The sequence below is a fragment of the Rana temporaria genome, chromosome 3 (genome assembly GCF_905171775.1).
Source record: "Rana temporaria chromosome 3, aRanTem1.1, whole genome shotgun sequence".
Classification (NCBI taxonomy): domain Eukaryota; kingdom Metazoa; phylum Chordata; class Amphibia; order Anura; family Ranidae; genus Rana; species Rana temporaria.
The window spans coordinates 476,943,118-476,964,939 of NC_053491.1; the positions used below are offsets into that span (position 1 = coordinate 476,943,118).

General features: G+C 41.7%; 1 protein-coding gene across 1 annotated transcript; it reads right to left on the reverse strand.

Moving 5' to 3' along the window:
• Positions 1-3,711: 3,711 nt before the first annotated feature.
• Positions 3,712-18,803, reverse strand: LOC120930736 (olfactory receptor 490-like). The gene is made up of 2 exons (XM_040341910.1): positions 18,609-18,803; positions 3,712-4,644 (listed from the first exon to the last, which is right to left on the reverse strand). Exons 1-2 carry the CDS (start codon positions 18,801-18,803, stop codon positions 3,712-3,714), a joined length of 1,128 nt encoding a protein of 375 aa, XP_040197844.1.
• Between the last annotated feature and the right edge of the window lie 3,019 nt (positions 18,804-21,822).

A 21,822-nucleotide genomic window follows, 5' to 3' on the forward strand; every position in this document is an offset into this window, starting at 1 on the left:
AGCCAAAAAACTTCACTTTTCCATGGTGATTAACAGCGCAATGAATCGCCCACGCGAACTCTTCAGGATGGTCACCCAGACCATGAATCCGGGATGTCTTGAAGTCCCCACTTCAGACACCCAAGAGTTCTGCAATGAACTATCGGATTTCTTCATCAACAAAATTTAAAAAATTCGGGTAAGTATTCGGCAAAACAATACTCCACTCAGCCCCCTCTTCAATCAACTACAAAACACTGACAGAAAGCCTCTACAATCAACTAAGTTCACTCTGGAACCCATCTCCATCGATACCACCAAAAAATTCATTGGTGCGTTGCGCAACAGCACAGCACCCAATGACATCATTCCCACCAAGCTACTGAAGGAATGTGCCGACATCCTGGCGCCTCCAATCACACAGCTTATAAATCAGTCATTTAAGGAAGGCATAGTGCCTTCCCTGCTGAAAGAGGGCACAATCCTGCCGATCTTGAAAAAACCTAATTTGGATCCTATGGACCCAACTCACCGCCGTCCCATAACAGGTCTAAATGCTCTGTCCAAGATAATGGAGAAAGTGGTGGTAAATCAGCTGCAACAGCATCTGGATACCCACAACCTACTTGATCCATTTCAATCCGGGTTCCGTCCCGGACACGGGACAGAAACGGCCTTACTGAAAATATGGGACGATGCGCTCGAGGCCGCAGACGAAGGAGAATCGTGTCTCCTGGTTTTGCTGGACCTAAGCGCAGCCTTCGACACAGTAGACCATAAATTGCTACTGAGACGACTAACAGAAGTCGCCGGAGTCTCAGAAGATGCCTTACCATGGTTCTCCTCTTTTCTCGGAAACCGATCACAAACAGTGAAACTGGGTTCTTTCACGTCAGAAAAACGCACGGTGCCATGTGGGGTCCCCCAAGGATCCCCCCTATCACCGGTGCTGTTTAATATCTATCTTCGTCCTCTCTTTGATATTATCAGTAGCCAAGAACTACTCTATCACTCTTATGCAGACGACACGCAGTTGTATTTTCGCATCTGCCACAATAAGGATCATCATCTCAGATTAGAGAAATGTCTCTCTTCAATAGAAAACTGGATGACTAAGGCCCCGTACTCACGACCAAACATGTCTGCTGAAACTGGTCCGCAGGCCAGTTTCAGCAGACATGTTTGGTCGTGTGTGGGCGCGAGCGGGCCGAATTCCAGCAAACATTTGCCCGCCGGGCCTTTTCCCAGCGGACAAATATTCCTGGACTTGTTTTAAAACAGTCCGCTGGAATCCTGCCCGCTCGGACATGTACGGTCGTCTGTACAGACCTACCGTACATGTCCAGGCGCCCGCCGTCCCTCGCATGCGTCGAATGACTTCGACGCATGCGTGGAAGCATTTTAAAGGCGGCCCGCCCACGTCGCTGCGTCATTGTCGTGGCGACACCGCGTCATCGACGCGGCGACACCGCGGACACGCCCCGCGTATTGTTTACGCGCGGACTTCTGTACGATGGTGTGTATAACCATCGTACAGAAGCCCTCTGGCAGACATGTATGGTGAAAACGGTCCGACGGACCGCTTTCACCATACATGTTTGGTCGTGAGTACCCGGCCTAAGAGTTATCTCAAACTCAATAGCGCTAAAACTGAACTCTTTATGTTCGATGCCAGTCGGAAGAGACAACCGGCAACAAACTGGACACCATCGCCCATTCTGGGACAAATCATCTCCCCTAGCTCCAAAGTCAAAAGTCTAGGAGTCACGTTTGACACCTTCATGACAATGGACGCACAAATAGGGTCAGTAGTCAGCGGATCGCACCATTTGATGCGCCTACTACGCAGACTTATTCCATTTATCCCCAAAGAAGACGTAGCAGTCGTGGTGGGAACAATCGTGAATTCCAGACTGGACTATGCAAATGCCCTTTACCTCGGGCTCCCCAAGTACCAAATCGCTCGTCTTCAAGTCGTACAGAATACGGCCGCTAGACTGGTGACTGGGAAAAAATCTTGGGAATCAATCTCACCTTCACTGAGATCCCTTCACTGGTTGCCAGTGAAAGACAGAATTGCATTCAAAGCACTCTGCCTGACACATAAGTGCATCCATGGGAAGGCTCCTAGATATCTATGCGACAAGATCAAACCGCACAATTGCAACCGCATTCTGCGATCCACCGACCAAAATCTGGTCAAGGTTCCTAAAACCAAATACAAGTCCAAAGGAGAAAGAAGGTTTGCTTTCCAGGGCCCCAGGCTTTGGAATGCTTTACCAACCAGCATTCGGTTGGAGCAAAACCACCTGTCTTTCAGAAAGCAGATCAAAACCCTGCTTTTCTGAAGGCATGAGACACAAACAACTAGCGCCCAGAAGCGCTATATAAATTTTTCATTCATTCATTCATGTGACTGCTGACAAAAGCAGCAAGATGAAAAAGTGTTTCGGGCAATATTATTATCTGCTCATATTCAGCCAAAAGCTTCAGAACTCATTGGACGGCACTTCACAGCGCAGATGGACAATGACCTGAAGCATACTGCAAAAGCAACCAAAGATTTTTTTAAGGGAAAGAAGTGGAATGTAATGCAATGGCCAAATCAATCACCTGACCTGAATCCGATTGAGCATGCATTAAACTTGCTGAAGTCAAAACTGAAGGGAAAATGCCCCAAGAACAAGCAGGAACTGAAGACAGCTGCAGTAGAGGCCTGGCAGAGCATCACCAGGGATGAAACACAGCATCTGGTGATGTCTATGCATACCAGACTTCAGGCTGTAATTGACTGCAAAGGATTTCCAACCAAGTATTAAAAAGTTAAAGTTTGATTTATGATTATTAATCTGTCCCATTACTTTTGGTCCCTTAAAAAGTGGGAGGCACATAAACAAACTGTTGTAATTTCTACACCGTTCATCTGATTTGGATGTAAATACCCTCAAATTAAAGCTGAAAGTCTGCAGTTAAAGCACATCTTGTTTGTTTCATTTCAAATCCATTGTGGTGGTGTATAGAGCCCAAAAGTTTAGAATTGTGTCAATGTCCCAATATTTATGGACCTGACTTGTGTACAAAAAAATGTCAGTTTAGGCTGATACAGTGTGCTCTACATATTCTTGGTAAACAAAAAAACACTCAATAGGCATATATTGATTTGTTTGCACAAAAGTTATCGCATCTACAAACTATGGGATAGATTTTTTTTTAATTGTTTTTACTAGTAATGGTGGTAATCGGAGATTTTTAGTGGGACTGTGACATTGCGGCGGACAAATCTGACCTTTTTTTGGAGACCAGTGACATTATTACATTAATCAGTGCTATAAAAATGCACTGATCATTGTAAAAATGACACTGGCAGGGAGGGGCTTAACACTAGGGGGCGATAAAGGGGTTAACTGTGTTCCCTGGGTGTGTTCGAACTGTAGGGGAAAAGTAGATCACTGGGAAAAGTACATTTCTGTCACGTATCCTGTTTACAAAGGCAGATCCCCATTCTGCCTCTGTACTAGGTGAACTTCTGTCGGAAGCGGACGTCAAGTCCGCCCGACCCATGGGCACTTTATCGCAGTGTACAGCTTCCGGCCCACAACTGCGCCTGCCCAAGCCACCATACAGCTATGATGATTCACGCAGGAGAGCCGACCTGACGCCATGTAACGATAACAGCTGGTCGGCAAGTGGTTAAACAGACATATGAAATAATTTAACTTTTATTAAAAGTTTTTAAATTAAAAGCCTTTTGTTTATATACAACATTTTTAAACTGTCTTTAATATCTTTATTCCTCAAGCTGTATATGAAAGGGTTTACAAAGGGAGTGAAAACCGTGTACAACAAGGACATTATCTTATTGATCATTTGTGATTGTCCTTTCTTTGGAATCAGATATGCAGCAATTAGGGTTCCATAAAATATAAACACAACAGTGAGATGGGAGCTACAAGTGGAAAAGGATTTCAGTCTTCCCGAAAAGGAGGACATCTTTAATATTGTTAAAACAATGTAAGTATATGAAACCACTATCACTAGGAAGGGAAATATTAGTAAAGGGAAGCACAAAAAGGTAACTTCCATTTCAACTGTGGATGTATCTGAGCAGGAAAGTTCCACAAGAGGATTGAAATCACAAAAAAGGTGGTCAATAACATTAGACGCACAGAATTCTAGTTGACTTATGGAAAGTGTTGATATTGATGCCATAGAACAGCTGACAATCCAGGATGCAAGAACTAGTTGAATGCAAAGTGTTTGTTTCATAATGGAGGTATAATGCAGAGGAGAGCAGATGGCTAGATAGCGGTCATAGGACATCACTGTCAGAAGGAAACATTCAAATGTTTCTATTGTCCCAAATACAAAATATTGAGTGATGCAACCAGAAAAGGAAATGGAGGTCCTCTCATGTAGAGCAATATGTAAAATGTTAGGAGCAATATCTGTGATCAGCATGATGTCAGATACAGAGAGTTGCGAGAGGAAGAAGTACATGGGAGAATGAAGGGTCTTGCTGTAATATACCAACATGATGATCAAAACGTTTCCACATATTGTCACCATGTATATAATAAGGACCAAGGTGAAGAGCAGCAGATTAAGTACCACATTGCTGTTAAGTCCCAAAAAGATGAATGTGGTGATATGATCATTATGTGTGGTCTGTGTAGAAGCAGAAGAGATGTATATAACATTTTTATGTATTGGCCATAACAGAAAAAGTATACAGTATGTTGACTTTGCAAAATGATTGATAGCAAGACAGATAGGAGAACCTGTGACTTTGAATACCCAACAGCTTTAGGAAATGGGAAATAAAAAAAAGCACAAATTTGGTTAATTGATAAGAAAATGGCTTCATCTTATTCAAACAGTTCAATGAATGTTTTGTTTGCTAATTGGACTGCCTCTATTATTTTAGGCCGGGTTCACACCATTGCAAATTGGATGCGGATTCCCCACATCCAATTCGCAATAGCAGGAGATTTTGACCGGCTCTCTATGGAGCCGGGTTCACATATCTCCGCATCAGGTCTGGTGCGTTTTGCAGAAAAACACTGTGCGTCTTTTGGTCCGTTTCAGGTGTGAATTCAGCCCAAAATTTGGACTGAAATTGGACATGAAATGGTGAACCAGCAAGCACCAGACCTCTGCTGTGAGCCGCATGTGGCTCATATGTGAACCAAGCCTTATGACCTGTGCACGCGATCGGTTCGTCTGATGAATATGGACCGTTTTCATCAGACGAACCGATCGTGTGTGGGCCCCATCATTTTTTTTCCCATCGGTGAAAAAAAATAGAACCTGTTTTAAAATGTTCTTATGGTCAACAAAAACGATAGAAAAAAACAATCGTCTGTGGGGAAGTCCATTGGTCAAAAATCCACGCATCCTCAGAATCAAGTCAACGCATGCTTGGAAGCATTGAACTTTTTTCTCAGCACGTCGTTGTGTTTTACATTACCGCATTGGACACGATCGGATTTTTAACCGATGGTGTGTAGGAAAGACTGATAAAAGTCAGCTTCATCAGATATCTGATGAAAAAATCCATCGGTCCATTTTCATCGGATGAACCGATCGTGTGCACAGGGCATTGGTGAATTTTTTAAAGAAACAAAAATAAATAAAAATTATGGGCCAAATCCACAAAAGAGATACGCAGGCGGAACTGCTGTTCAGCCTGCGTATCTCTGTGCCTAACTTTGGAAACGATCCTCAAAAGGATTTTTCCAAAGTTAGGCAGAAGATCTGACATCTGTAAGACACTTACACTGTCAGATCTTAAGATGCAGTACCGCATCCGCCGCTGGGGGCATTTCGAGTCGAAATGCCGCCTAGCGTATGCAAATGAGTACTTAAGCAGATCCACAAAGCTTTTAAGCTTTGTGTTTTCTGCGTAAGTTACGATTTGCACGCGTAAAATTAGGGCTGGTTTTACAATGTGTAAAGTTAGTACACCATGTAAAACCAGACCTTTTTTTCGATCGCCGCAATTTTTTTTTAAATTTGAATTTTTTTTCCCGGCGCGTACATTTTTTTCACCCGTCGCAACTTTATTGTCCCGTCGCAATCCACAAAGCCCGGCGTAAATTACGTTTGCACGCTGCACGTCGGGAAAAATGACGTCACACGCATGCGCAGTACGTCCGGCGCGGGAGCGCGCCTAATTTAAATGGGAATCGCCCATTTAAACTAGGAACGCCTTACGATGGACGGAGTTAAGTTGAGCTGCCGCAAATTTCCGGGTAAGTGCTTTGAGGATCGGTACTTAACTTCGGAAAATTGCGGCAGTGTAACTTAACTCTGAAAAGTTAAGTTAGGCTGCATGTCTGTGGATTTGGCCCTATATGTTTATACCGTATTTATCGGCGTATACCGCACACTATTTTGCCCTGAAAATCAGGGCAAAATCGCGGGTACGCGATATACGCCGATACCCGCTTTCCCGCCACGAGTTTGAATACTGCGCCGGCATATACCGAGCGCAGTACACTCGTGTATCTTCGGGCAGTCTCGGCGCCTCTCGCACTGACGTCCTGAGCGTACAGGACGTCAGCGCGACAGTTGCCGAGCCTGCCAGAAGATACACGAGTGTACTGCGCTCGGTATATGCCGGCGCAGTATTCAAACTCGTGGCGGGAAACGAGCGGGGAGGACGCGAGGCTGCCGCGAGGACGCCGCAGAAGGACGCCGGACCCGCCAAAGAGGACACCCGACCCGCCGAAGAGGACACACGACCCGCCGAAGAGGACACCCGACCCAGCGAAGACGGACCCGCCAAAGAGGACACCCAAAGCCGCAGAAGGACGCCGGACCCGACGAGGCCGCCGATGGACGCCCCCCAAGACACCAAAACTGTAAGTACAAAAAAACAAAAAAAAAAAAAATTTTCACAGGATTGGGGGCCACTTGTACACACCAGGGGATCTATCCGCTGGAGCCGGTCCGCGGATCAATTCCAGCGGATGGATCCTCTCGTGTGTATGGGGCCTGAGTCCGTAGGGTTCAATATTGAGTTGGCTTAACATTTGCGGCTATAACAGCTTTTAGGGAAGGCTGTCCACAAGGTATAGGAGTGTGTCTATGGCAGGGATTCTCAAACTATGGCCCTCCAGCTGTTGTAGGACTACACATCCCGTGAGGCATTGTGAGGCCTCGTACACACGACAGAGGAACTCGACGTGCCAAACACATCGAGTTCCTCGTCGAGTTCAGGGATGAAGCCGCCGAGGAGCTCGGTGGGCCGCCTTCTCCCATAGAACAACAAGAAAATAGAGAACATGTTCTCTATTTTCTCGACGAGTTCCTCGGCGGCTCCATCGGGCCAAAAGTGTACAGACGACAGAGTTTCTCGGCAGAATCTGGCTCTGACCGAGTTTCTCGCTGAATTCTGCCGAGAAACTCTGTCATGTGTACGAGGCCTAACACACTGACATTCACAGTCATGACCAGGCATGAAGGGAGTTGTAGTTCCTGAACAACTGGAGGGCCATAGTTTGAAGACACATGGTCTATGGGAATGTTTGACCATTCTTCCATTTGTGAGGTCAGGCACTGATCTTGGAAGAGAGGGCATGGCTCGCAATCTCCACTCTAATTCATCCCAACTGTGTTCTATTGGGTTGGGGTCAGGCCAGTCAAGTTCCTCCACCCCAAACTCGCTCATCCATGTCTTTATAGACCTTGCTTTTGTGGAGGGGGGATTATGGTATGGGGTATTTTTTTGGGGGGCTTGGGCTTGGCCCCTTAGTTCCAGTGAAAGGGACTCTTAAGGCATCAGCATACCTAGTACCAAGAATACCTAGTGCCAAGACATTCTGGACAATTTCATGCTCCTAACTTTGTGGGAAAAGTTTGGGAATGGCCCCTTCCTGTTCCAACATGACTTTGCACTATGCACAACCAAGGTTAACCCCCCTGACGGTAAACCCGAGCGCGACTCGGGGTTGGTTTTACATGTTAGGATCGGCAAACCCGAGTCACGCTCGGGCTGGACGGGCTTACCTTTCGCTGGATCCACAGGCTTGGTTTACTCACCTTGTCCCTGGATCCAGCGATGCCACCCGCTGTGTGAGCGAGCGGGACCTCCTCGCTCGATTCACAGTCCCCGTGTGACGCCGATCTCCGTTCCCTGCGACGTTACGACGCACGGGGACGGAGAACGGCGCCAAATTCAAAAAAGTAAACAAACACATTACATACAGTATACTGTAATCTTATAGATTACAGTACTGTATGTAAAAAATACACACCCCCCTTGTCCCTAGTGGTCTGCCCAGTGCCCTACATGTACTTTTATATAATAAAAAATGTCATTTCTGCCTGCAAACTGTAGATTGTCCAAAAGTGTCCCTTTATGTCAAAAATGGTTTTAGATCAGCTAGAAAACAGCGATAATAAATTATAATCACTTGCAGAATTGTGCGATAGCGATTTGCGGGGAAATTCGTCATAAAAAAAAAAAAATAATGACAGCGACAATTCTGCAACTGCAAATTTCAGTGATTTTGAGTTGATTACATTATTGAATAATTTTTATTATAATTATATTATTATTTGTTATAATTATTTATAATTATTTATTATATTATAATTTTGTTTTAAAAAAAAAAATCATACCCGGGATGCCTACAAGACTCTTGCTTGGTCAGATTTAAGTGAGTTATTTCTAAAAATTACAGGCCTACAGTATAAAACGCCAATTTCCTTGCAAAATAAATGTACCGCTTTTGGTACGTAATTCCAGACAGAATCATACCGCCAGGGAGGTTAATAAAGACATGAATGAGCAAGTTTGAGGTGGAGGAACTTGATTGAGTCCTGACCTCAACCAGAACACCTTTGGGATTAATTAGAGCAGAGACTGCAAGCCAGGCCTTCTCGTCCAACATCAGTCCCTGACCTCACAAATGCGCTTCTGGAAGAATGGTCAAACATTCCCATAGACACCCTCCTAAACCATGTGGACAGCCTTCCCAGAAGAGTTGAAACTTGTATAGCTGCAAAGTGTGTGCCAACTTAATATTGAACCCTACAGACTAAGACTGGGATGCCATTAAAGTTCATGTGCGTGTAAAGGAAGGTGTCCCAATACTTTTGGTAATATAGTGTACTGTATGTAGTATTTGGCCTCCAAAACTCCTGCTACACAATGCAAACAAAACACAGTGCATCAACTTATAGAATTTCTCATTTGTCATAGTGGTTACTATTTTAATCAATTAAAACATTATAGCTTGGTGGATTTATTCAGACATTAAAAAATGCACTCACTCTATTTACTAATGATCTCTGATAAAAATCCATTTTTAAAAAAAAATACTTAATTTTAAATAAACCAAGAAAAAAATTATGTTGATTATTTAAATAAAAAAATTGGGATAACAGAAAATGTAGGTGTCAATATTAAAAATGTAACACTATGACATGAATTGTCTTCATTGGGAGATTTTTCAACCAGTTTTCCTACTTAACGTGGAATAGAAGCAAAATGTTGTGAACAGAAAAAAAAGAGAAACAAAGGGAGTAAAAATATGTCAAAATAAATATTTAGTTCTGGTCTAATATTACATGAATCCTTTTTATAGTTTTTTTTTTTTAATGTAAAAATAAGACCTAGATGCAGTCACAAATGGAAAGAAAAAAAAAAATAATAGAAAGAGAGGGAGAGACAAAATAATAATAAATATCAATTATATCTATTGTAAGTGTAAAGCATATGATGTGTATCAGTGTATAAGGCCAGTTGACTGAATAGGAAACCTATTTTCACACAAACATTTATATGTTTCTTTGCAGATTAATGATTCCACAGAGAGTAATCAAGATCTATTTAGGTTTATGCATGCGACTGTACTAAAAATAAATGTATTTTTTTTTTTCAAAATACAATACTGTAGTAAAGAATTTGCTCTGAAATTATTGAAAGTGAAAGAAAAGCTGGAGTCAGGAGAACAAATTCTCTAAAAGGAATATAAATAAAATAAATGGGCCAGATTCACGAATAATTGCGGTGGCGTAACGTAACCCGTTTACGTTACACCGCCGCAAGTTTTCAGTGTAAGTGCCTGATCCTCAAAGCACTTACCTGTTGCGGTGGTGTAACGTAAAGTCGTCCGGCGCAAGCCCGCCCAATTCAAATGGGGCGGGTACCATTTAAATTAGGCGCGCTCCCGCGCCGGACGTTCTGCGCATGATCCGTTTGCAATTTTCCTGATGTGCATTGCGCGAAATTACGGCGTCCCGACGTGTTTGTGAATCGTGACGTGCGTAACGTACTTACGCCGGGAAAAAAATAATTTGAAAGCGACGCGGGAACGACGGCCATACTTTAACATGGCTGGTGTAAAGTTAAGCAATGAAAAACATTGCTTAACTTTGCGACGGGAAAAAAATACTTGCGCCGACGTAACAAACGTGAAAACCTTCGTGGATCGCTATAAATCCTCATTTGCATACCCGACGCTGGAATACGACGCAAATTCCCCCCAGCGGCGGCCAAAGTATTGCATCCTAAGATCCGACGGTGTAAGTCAATTACACCTGTCGGATCTTAGGGCTATCTATGCGGAACTGATTCTATGAATCAGCCGCATAGATACGACAAGAGATACGATGGTGTATCAGGAGATACGCCGTCGTATCTCTTCTGTGAATCTGGCCCAATGATCCTGCGCTGACCAATACAAATCGTGCTAACTATATAAAAGTGTCGTAAATAATGAATAAACTATTGGTGTAAACACATGCTATACCAATGACTGATAAACCAAAAAATTTATAAGTATACATATAACAATATATAACATAAATTGGTAATCAATATTCCCAAAGTGCACAAATAAAGTGCAAACTGCAACAGTATACGTGAATAAATAATCAATAGTCCAACAGTGCACAAAACTCCAAAAAAGTGCAAAGTGCAGTAACGTGCAAAATTACAAAAAAGTGCAAAAATGTATAAAGCAGTCAACATGTAGCCACATGTGAAAAATGGTTCAATATAACAATGAGTAACAGGAGATTGGAGTGTATAGAAAGTTCTATTCAGATCAATGGAGGCCACCGCAGATCGGAAGGAGCGGAAGGAACCGTAAGACAGCGCAGTGCTGCAATTTTACCTATTCAGATCAATGGTGGAATCAGCCAGGGTCAAACTTCCAATATAACAAAAATCCTGATGGATAGATTTCCTGGATTGCAGTATTGAACCATACTCTGTGTCCTCCACCAGTCTCCCAGAACTCTCACGTCACTGCCAAAGCACCTAAAGCACATCAGCTTATTTATTTATCGTCAGTCTTCTCTGCTGTATATGTCATAACCACTGCGATAGTTTCACCATTAGGTTCCTCTATCCCTTGTGACGCTCTATATCAACCAAGAGAAGGGGGAGCTCCAGCCCATACCCAGGGTATAAAGCGAGGGGGAGAGGATGCGCCAATAGTGTAGTATGTAAAATGGTACTTTAATGATAACACACATAAAAAAATGGACTCTTACGATGTTCAAATAAAGCAAGAGTAAAATTGCAGCAATGCATCTTACGGTTCCCTCCGCTCCTTCCGATCTGCGGTGGCCTCCATTGATCTGAATAGAACTTTTTATACACTCCAATCTCCTGTTACTCATTGTTATATTGAACCATTCTTCACATGTGGCTACATGTTGGCTGCTTTATACATTTTTGCACTTTTTTGTAACTTTGCACGTTACTGCACTTTGCACTTTTTGGAGTTTTGTGCACTGTTGGACTATTGATTATTTATTCACGGTATACTGTTACAGTTTGCACTTTATTTATGCAATTTGGGAATATTGATTACCCATTTATGTTATATATAGTTATATGTATACTTATTAATTTTTTGGTTTTCTCAGTCATTGGTATAGCATGTGTTTACACCAATAGTTTATTCATTATTTACAACATTTTTATATAGTTAGCACGATTTGTATTGGTCAGCACAGGATCATTTATTTTATTTATATTCCATTTTGTGTATAGTGAACACTATTAGATCCAGCAGCTTTCTCAATATCTTCCTCTATTACACACATTTTCACCAGTAGCGCGAAAGACATTTCATCTTTAAATTCTCTAAAAGAATGAAGTTTAGACAGAACGGAAATCCAAAAATTCAAAAATCAGAAAGTCAGAAAGAACAGAAATCTGAAAATTCGACACTCAGATAGAATGGAAATCTGAAAATAAAAGCAAAAATCAGAAGAAATTAAAAACATTCAGATAATTTAGTTTTTCAAATTTTCTATCATAATTATTAACTGTTATTATAGTTATTTTTTATTAGTATTAGAAGAAGAAGAAGAAGTGTAATAATAGTTATAAACTATACAATTATAGGTATTAGAATTTCCTTACAAATTTGGCTAACTGCTAGTGAACGTAAACGAATATGAATTTATCTGAAGTTGCGAATTATCCAAAATAACGAATTCTGCATCTAAACAAATGGAACATAAAAAATTTGAATGCATCCAAAGTTATGAATTATTGAAATAATGAATACCACATTTATACGAATGGAACTTAACAAATTTGAATGCATCCGAAGTTACAAATTTTCAAAGTAACAAATTCTAGACATGTGCATTCGTTTTCGTCCGAATGCATTTTCGTCCGAACTTCAGGTATTTTCGTTATCGTTTTAACAAATAAAAGCGAAAAAGCGCAGATTACGAAAAACGAAAAATCCGACATAAAGAAATGTTTTATTTATTTATGCTAACAGTTCAATATAGATGGGAGATTCGACATGATGATGACAATAACAATCTGTGTCTATCAAATCTGCGGTCGAATGTGCCTAACCTTAATTGATCACTAAAGGAAAATATTTTTTAGCTAAATTGCTTCCTTTACCTTACTGCAGTCCTGGTTTCATGTCCTTATTGTTAGTTTTTGCTTTGAAGTTGCTGTAATTCTGCTCTGATCTCCACACTTCCTGCTTGTCTGGCTCCTTATGAAAAATCTCATGGCAGCTTTTCACTGTGGTCCAAGCTGTGTGTCTAAAACTCCCTTTAGAACCAATCAGATTCATTTGATAAAAACAAAACACTGCCCTGGATTTGTTTGTTTTTGTTCTGTGTCTCTCTCTACTTCACAGAAACATTAGACCAGTTTAAAAACGAAAGTTAAACTAGAAGCACATTATATGATTGATTTTTTATCTATTTGTAATCATTTTTAAAAGGAATCAGTTTACAGGGTATAGAGACATAAAAGTTAACAGTCATTTCAGCAAAAAAAATAAAAAAAAATCCTTTAGTGACCCTTTAAGCCTATTAGTCCAAGATTATTCTACATAGAGAGGAAAGATTTGACATAGAGAGAAAAGATTCAACATTATAGAGAGAAAAGATTTGACAGTATACAGAGAAAAGTTTGCTGCTGGAATTGGGTGGGGGAAGTAAAATAAAAATAATGATGATGATGAATGTTATTGGCTGATTGTAACCAAAGAGGAGGAGCAGTAAAATAGCTAGAACTAACTTGACAATTCAACATGAACGACGAAGATTCGACAAAGCATCGAAAAAGATACAAACGTTGAATTATTGAAGGCTTATGGTGTCTGTCGAAAGTTCGAAGAAGATTCGACGGAGCAGCTAGCTAAACTGTACGACGCCGCAATCGTACATAGGCCCATAGGCTATAGAAAAATTCTAATGTTGATTGACTAGTATTAATAATTAATAAATATAATTATTACTAGTCATACAACATTAGAATTCTACTATAGCTAGCTTGTAGGCGGAACATTCGCCGGGAAATGTACGATCGTGGTGTCGTACAGTTTCGCTGCTCCGTCGAATCTTCTTTGAACATTCGACAGACACCATAAGCCTTCAATGACAGATTCAACCTTAATTAATTCAGATTTTTGGATGAATGCAATTTCTAACAAAAAACAAAATGAATAAAAAACGAATTTCGGGAGTAAATAAATACATTTATTTTGTGGACGAAAACGAAATTCCGAAACAAAATATTTCAGTGTGAGCATGTATTACAAATTCACAGCCAAACTAAAATCCATGTGCCATCATACAAAATGTGTTTTAAAACATAAACAGTGCAGTCTTTAACCCTTTCATGACTAAGCATATTTCTGACATTTGGGGCCAGATCCACATAGAAATGGATCGGCACAGCGTATCAGAGATACGCTACGCCGTCTTAACTTTTCCGGCTTTGGTTCGAATCCTGAAAGATTGCGCACCGAAAGTTACGGCGGCGTAGTGTATTTCTGGCGGCGGAATTCAAATCGGCGATTAGGGGGCGTGATTCATTTAAATGAAAAAATGTTTTGGTGTCCCTTACCTGTAGGTGCGAAAAAACGCAGGAAAACCCGAAATCTCAACACATCCCTAAATAAGCCAATTGCTGTACCCCCAAAGGGGTGTGTTTCCTCGGTGGGATTTTAAGTGTGTGACACGGGTATAGAGTGTAGGACTGAATTAGTCAACAAGATGTATCAAAAGTATCAAATTTTATTAATTTAAGCAATGTTGTTAATAAAACAACGTATCAAAAAAGGATTTGTTAACAGCATGAAATACAAGAATCCCAAATGACCGCTTAGAAAAAAGAGGGCACGACCTGGGGAGGACAATTAACAACGATACCCTACATCATTCATGGTAGGACAAAACAGAACAATCAAAGTTATATATACGTGTACACGCAACAAAGGAAGCAAATAAGCCCTCTAACGAACTGTCTTAAGGGTATAGACAGAGATGCCAACGTTTCAAGGCTCTATTAGACCAAGTGTCGCCTCTTCATCAGGGCGAGGGCGGTGCACAAGTGTCGCAGTACCGTCTGTAAATAAATAGATAAGTAAAAAAAATATATATATAAAAATGAAATAAAAGAAAAAAGAAAAAGATCATAAATACAAAGTTCATTGTAGGTAAATAAAAGGCATATGTACAGTTGAGATATTAATTTACAAATTTTTACAGAGAAAAAAGTTCATACATGTGATCACTATTTGATCCTCATCATGGCTCCCACCGTGTATAAAAAAGTACCAGGACCACCCCTATGTGGATAGGACTTAATTCACCAAGGAGTCTAAATATATATATATATATATATATATATATATATATATATATATATATATGTTTCAATGTTAATTACCAAATTACCCTTATGATTGGGACACAATGTGTAGATAACTACTAACCGGTAAGTTCGAAGGTAAGTATGTCTCAGATGGAGACCATGAAGGCTGCTGGGCCAGTTGTAAGAGAAAGTGTCCTAGGTCGTTTAAAAGCATAGGTGATTCACAGGGTATCTCCGTACGATATGACCTATGATGTAGAGAGTATGCATGGCAAAAGGGAGAGGAAACATAATTTATCGAATATATCAACATGCCAGACAGGAAAACACATCTAGAGCACATTATCAAAGGCAGCAAAGACAAATTGTAAGGAAAGGGGGGACTGTATTAATGCCCAATTAGCTTGGACCGGTTTAGAGTACACCCAGTAAAGAATAGAGAATAAAGCACTATAGGCAGAGATGCCCAGCTACTGATATGCGAGGAGATGATGGCAACAGGGGGCAGTCACAGAATCCCAGGAATCAGCTTTAGCATAAGGAGGAATGTCCTTAGTAATGACTAAACAGGTAAAGGAATATGCAAAACATAAAAAAAGTCTATAAATCACCTTTGAAAGGCGGTCAGGGGGCTATTACTCTTCAGATAAGAGAGAGATGCTTACTTTGTATAGGCGTAGACAGGTTAATCTTATAAAATAATAGATTCAAAATAGCCACAAAATGTTGGCAAAAGCCAAAGAAGGGGGCGTGCATAGAGCCCTCCACTGCATGTAATACATGGTGATTGGAAAAGTATCAATGTATATGCAAAAAAAAATACTTACCAAAATTGCAGGAAATGTTTGTAAATCAAAGACAAGGAGGGGAGTGGGAGACCAAGTCTCTTCCTCTATATATTAGTACTCCCTATGAGGGGACAGTGTGGATTGCTGGAGTTATTGGGATGCCGGGAGCGCCAATTACTCTTTGAGTGCAAGTCCTATGGAGAAAATTGCAGAGTAACGAAGGGAGCAGGTGAACACAGAAACGTATAAAAAAATGCTGCTCATCAAAGGATGAAAATTAACATTAACCAAAATGGTTAAATGGAAAGGAGATTTAGTTGGCAGAAACTGCCAGTTCTCCTAATGCAAAGTAATAAGGCAGTGTTCCATACCTGGTTTTAACGATCTGTGCACTTAGCTGTCCGCAAGGAGACTGAGCCTGAACATCATGTCAGGCGTTTATATGTCTCCGAGCGGTAGTTTGACTATTGCTGACAGCTGTGTGTCAGCATGATTGCGGGGGGTGAAGCCGCACGTGTGGTCACGCCCGGAGACTACCCTCCGGGTGCAGTGACGCGCGAAGTCCCCACCCACCCCACCAGTCGGCCAGCCGGGGGAAGTCCCAGAGGCTCCGGACATGGGCGTGTCCCGAAGCATGACTGAGGCAAACCACCGGAGGACGGGGGAGGGAGGGGAAGAGGCGCCACGCGTCAGGGTCCCGCGGCACACGGGGAGAGGTAAACAATGACCGATCCCCCAAGGGAATGAGGGAGCGTGACAGGGTCCCTCGATAGAGGAGGACAAGCCGTCCTAACTCTTACCCGCCCTGAGTGCCAAACAGTGTCCAATCAAAACAGGGCGCCAGATAACTAGTTTCTCTATATGGGAGACATAAAAAATATATATAGGAGTGAGTAAGTCTTTGCTGCCATCGACAGTGCAATGTGTATCCGGCATTGATATGATGTAATGTCAAACAGGGGGAGATCCAAACCCACCACGGAGGAGTCCTGGGAAAGATAAAAACATTTCCTGAATATACACGGATGGAGTCAGGCGTACATTCTGCACATTCCTGCATCTATCGTGGAGTTAGTAAGGCATCCTGCAAGATACAGCATGATAATAAATATAATCTGCAAAGTGACAGACTGTTTGTATCAGCACAATTTGTTTACAGAGTGTAGCATATCAAAACAGTGGGCACATACATGATTAGATGCAGGAGTAGCTAGAAACTAAAGGCAGAAGCAAGATTGAAATATCGGCAAAAAAGAAAAACACGAGAAAAAAAAACAAAACAAAAAAAAGACACAGAAGTGGAAAAATCCCTACATTGTGGCCCCTTAGGGAGGGTCCCACTCGGAGCCTCCCGACGAAAAACCTTCTAGGAATGGCCTGAAGGAAATACTCCCATTCAGGCCAGGGGGGGAGGTGGCATTTAAAATAAAAATCCATTTTTGTTCAATTTGTAATAATAGTTTGTTGGTGTCACCTCCTCTCGGACTGGTGTGTATACGGTCCAGAATGATAAATGACATTTTTGGGGATACTCCACTATGAATGTTCGTTACATGTCTCCCTAGAGGGAGATCTGGGTTACATGATTTCATAGAGATGATGTGTCTATATGCCCTTTTCCAGAATGGTTGTATTGTTTCAATGGAAAAGACCTTGGGAAAAACCCTAGGAAAAACACTGCGCTATCAAGTGAAAAAAATATATTAAAATGTGATAAGTGACAAAGCAGCTGGTACCTATTGCTCAAAATACCTAAAGCAAAAAAATAACATACAAAAGAAAAGGTACAGCGCTAATTAATATGTGAAAGTTCAAAATGTGTGAACAAATGAAAAAAAGATGAATACCAAATAAATGAATATTCAATAATGTGGAGTGATAATAAAAATATAACAGTCCATGGACTGTTATATTTTTATTATCACTCCACATTATTGAATATTCATTTATTTGGTATTCATCTTTTTTTCATTTGTTCACACATTTTGAACTTTCACATATTAATTAGCGCTGTACCTTTCTTTTGTAGGTTGTATTGTTTCGCCTACGTAATAGGAGGAGCATTGACACAGTAAAAGGTATACTACCCCTTTAGTTTGGCAGCTGGCATAGTGTTTTGGGCGGTAGACTTCCCCATTGGGTAAATGTAGATTTTTTGTTGTGTTCATGTACTGACAGTACCTACATCCACCACATGTGTAGGTACCTGGGAGTTTGCATGAGCACTTTTTACGTGATTGTTTAAATTCACTAGAGGTCAGGTGGTCCCGAAGGGAGCAAGCCCTTCTGAAGGTAAAGGAAGGGGTTTTGGTTACATAGGGGCCAATAGTTGTGTCCATTGATAGCAGGTGCCAATATCGTTTGGCAATCTGTTGGATGGCACCATGTTGGTTAGAGAACCTTGTTATGATTGATATTGGGTTCTTTTTGTTTAGTTTTTTTGAAGTGGGATTAAATAATAGGTCTTCACGTGTTTTCTTAATCACTTTGTTGTAAGCTCTTTTGAGGGTCCGATGGGAATAGCCCCGACTAAGTAATCGTTTCTTTAAGAGGTCAGCCTCATATTTAAACGTAACATAATCTGTACAGTTCCTTTTAATTCTTAAATACTGACTGTAGGGGATTGAAGTAATCAGATTTTTTGGGTGGAAGCTACTTGCATGCAGTATTGTATTTCCTGCGTTTTTTTTGCGATATAGACTACTACTTAAGATTCCCTGTGGATCTTTATGGATAGTTACGTCAAGGAAGTCAATGGAGGATTCATTACAATTCATAGTGAATCTTAGATTGAAGTTGTTACAGTTTAACTTGCAGTGGAAGTCATCCAACTGCTCTTTAGGACCCTCCCATATCACAAGTATGTCGTCAATATATCGATACCATAATTTGACAGACTGCATCAAAAAGGACAGATCAGGTGAATGCCTGATCATTGACTCCCACTCCCCCAGGTACAGGTTTGCATAAGAGGGGGCACACAAGGTCCCCATTGCAACACCCTGTACCTGGAGGTAGTGGGAGCCATTAAAGAGAAAGTGATTGTGGTGCAAGATGAAATCTAACGCATCCACCGAGGAAACACACCCCTTTGGGGGTACAGCAATTGATTCATTTAAATGAAGCGCGTCTCAGCGCCGATTTAACTGTGCATGCTCCATTTCGAAATTTCCCACCGTGCTTTGCGCGAAATGACGTCGCAACAATGTCATTTTTTTAACTTAAACGTGACTTACGTCCATCCCTATTCACGAAATTCAAATTTTGACGCGGGAACGATGGCCATACTTACATACATAGTCTTTCTATACGCCGCAAAATAGCAGCTTTAACTATACACCGGAAAAAGCCGACTAGAGATGACGTAAGAGAATGCGACGGCCGCGCATACGTTCGTGGATCGTCAGAAAAAGCGAATTTGCATACCCGATGCGGAAAACAACGCAAACTCCACCCAGCGGACGCCAAAGTATTGCATCTATGATCCGAAGGCGTACAAAGATGTACGCCTGTCGGATCGAACCCAGATGCTGTTGTATCTTGGTTTGAGGATTCAAACTAAAGATACGACGCGGGTAATTTGAAAGTACGCCGGGTTTGGGGACCCGGGTCTTGCCCCAGGGAACATGTATCAATAGAAAAAAGTTTTAAAAACGGTCGTTTTTTCTGGAGCAGTGATTTTAATGATGCTTAAAGTGAATTTTTAAAAAAAAAATTCCTTTAAATATCGCACCTGCTGGGTGTCTATAGTATGCCTGTGAGGTGGCACGTGTTTAGAACTGTCCCTGCACAAAATGAGATTACTATAAGAAAAAAGTAATTTAAAACTGCTTGCAGCTTTAATGTCTGGTCCCTGCAATATGGATGAAAATCATTGAGAAAAATAGCATGGGTTTCCCCCCTCCCCCCAGGTCATTACAAGCCCCTTTGGTCCTATATGCTTTGAACAGCAATATACAGGCGGTGCAAACAAGACAGGGACTGTAGGTTTGTTGTTAAGTGGAATCTGTTTGTAATTTTCAACTGGTACTTTTTTTAAAGTGTAGCTCCAGCCATAAAATCTATTTTTAAGCTTTTCTGAAAACATAGAGAAGGGTTATCACCCCTGTAACATTTGTTTTGCTGTCTGTGTGCATCTGTTCAGAAGATTTCAAATCACTTTCTGTCCCAATGACAAATGATTTTTTGAAAATTTGGGTTTTTTAGTGAAACAAGGATCGGTGATAAAGCATCAGTGGACAGAAGACACTTCTTACAGAAGAAAATTTCCCTTCCTAGGGGTAGATTTTCTCTCACTTCCTGTTGTCTCCTTCCGTTTGCAAGTAGGAGTTGTTTGTAAGTTGGATGTTTGAAAGTAGGGGCCTGCCGTATACTCTGCATAAATTTGGGCCCTAGGTGTTGGTGTTGCCACAACACTGTAAGCCCTCACAGTTAGTCTTGGTGGGCGCTGGAACGCCCTGCTGTGTGAACTATTATATCAAGAATTGTAATTACATGCCATTGTTGAACAGTGGTAGAAAAATTGGGCCTTTGGTGCTGGCGCTGGTGCCACAACACTGTAAGTCCTCACAGTTACAATTGGTGGGCGCAGGAATGGGCCCTGCTGTGAAATATTAGATCAAGAATTGTAATTACATGCCCCTGTTGAAAAGGGGCAGAAACATTGGGCCTTTGTTGCCTTTGTTGGTGGTGGTGGTGCTGGTGCCACAACTCTGTAAGCCCTCACAGTTACTCTTGGTGGGCACAGGAATGGGCCCTGCTGTGAAATATTAGATCAAGAATTGTAATTACATGCCCCTGTTGAACAGGGGCAGAAAAATTGGGCATTTGTCGGTGGTGGTGCTGGTGCCACAACACTGCAACCCCTCACAGATACAGTACTCTAGATGGAGCGCAGGAATGAGCCCGCTGCAAAGTATTGCACCAAAATATGTAATTATACACCCCTGTTAAACAACAGGGGCAGAAAAATTGGGCATTAGGCACTGGTGCTGGTGCCACAACACTGCAACCCCTCACAGATACTCTAGTTGGAGCACAGGAATGAGCCTGCTGCAAAGTATTGCATCAACAATTGTAATTACATGCCCCTGTTAAACAGGGGCAGAAAAATTGGTGAAGCATAAACGTGTCGACCGCCCCCATTTATAGCTGGCCATAACAGTAAGTAGCATTGGAAGGCTAAAGCAGATAACAACAAAAACCTTGGGAATGCCCAGGGAAAAACCAAGCCTACTTACCGACCAGCTTTCAGAAAACCAATTAACCTGTCTACAGTATGCGTTAGCCACAGAGCCGCGCCAAGGCACCCTGTAATGGCCAGCTATAGATGGGGGCGGTGGACATGTTTATGCTTCACCCTGTTTTTAACGCATACTGTAGGCAGAAAAATTGGGCCTTAGGCACTGGTGGCTGTGCCCAGAACCAAAAATGTTCTTACAAGCTATCAGCATGATCATTGAGGAGGAAAAAGATAGCCACTCAGCATAACAGGATAGTCAATCAGCATAGGCAGTCTTGAAGAGATCTGACATTTCCAAAAAAAATATTCAGTTACATCAGCATCAGGTGCTTGGTAGCTGGTGGTGATCCAAGCCTGATTAATTTTTATGAAGGTCAGTCGATCGACTGAGTTGGTGGAGAGGCGCACCCTATGATCAGTTACAAAGCCTCCAGCAGCACTGGATGTGCGTTCTGATAGAACGTTGGATGCAGGACAAGCCAGTAGCTCAATTGCATACTGTGCAAGCTCTGGCCAGTGATCCATCCTCAAGACCCAGTAAGCCAAAGGATTTTTGGTGGGAAAGGTATCCAAGTCTGATCTTGCCCCTAGGTATTCCCGAACCATGTAAAACAGACACTGGCGATGGTTGCTGGAACCGGTCATACCTTGGGGCTGCGGACTAAGAAATTGTCTGAACGCATCTGTCAGACGGCCACCTTCTCCACCACTCC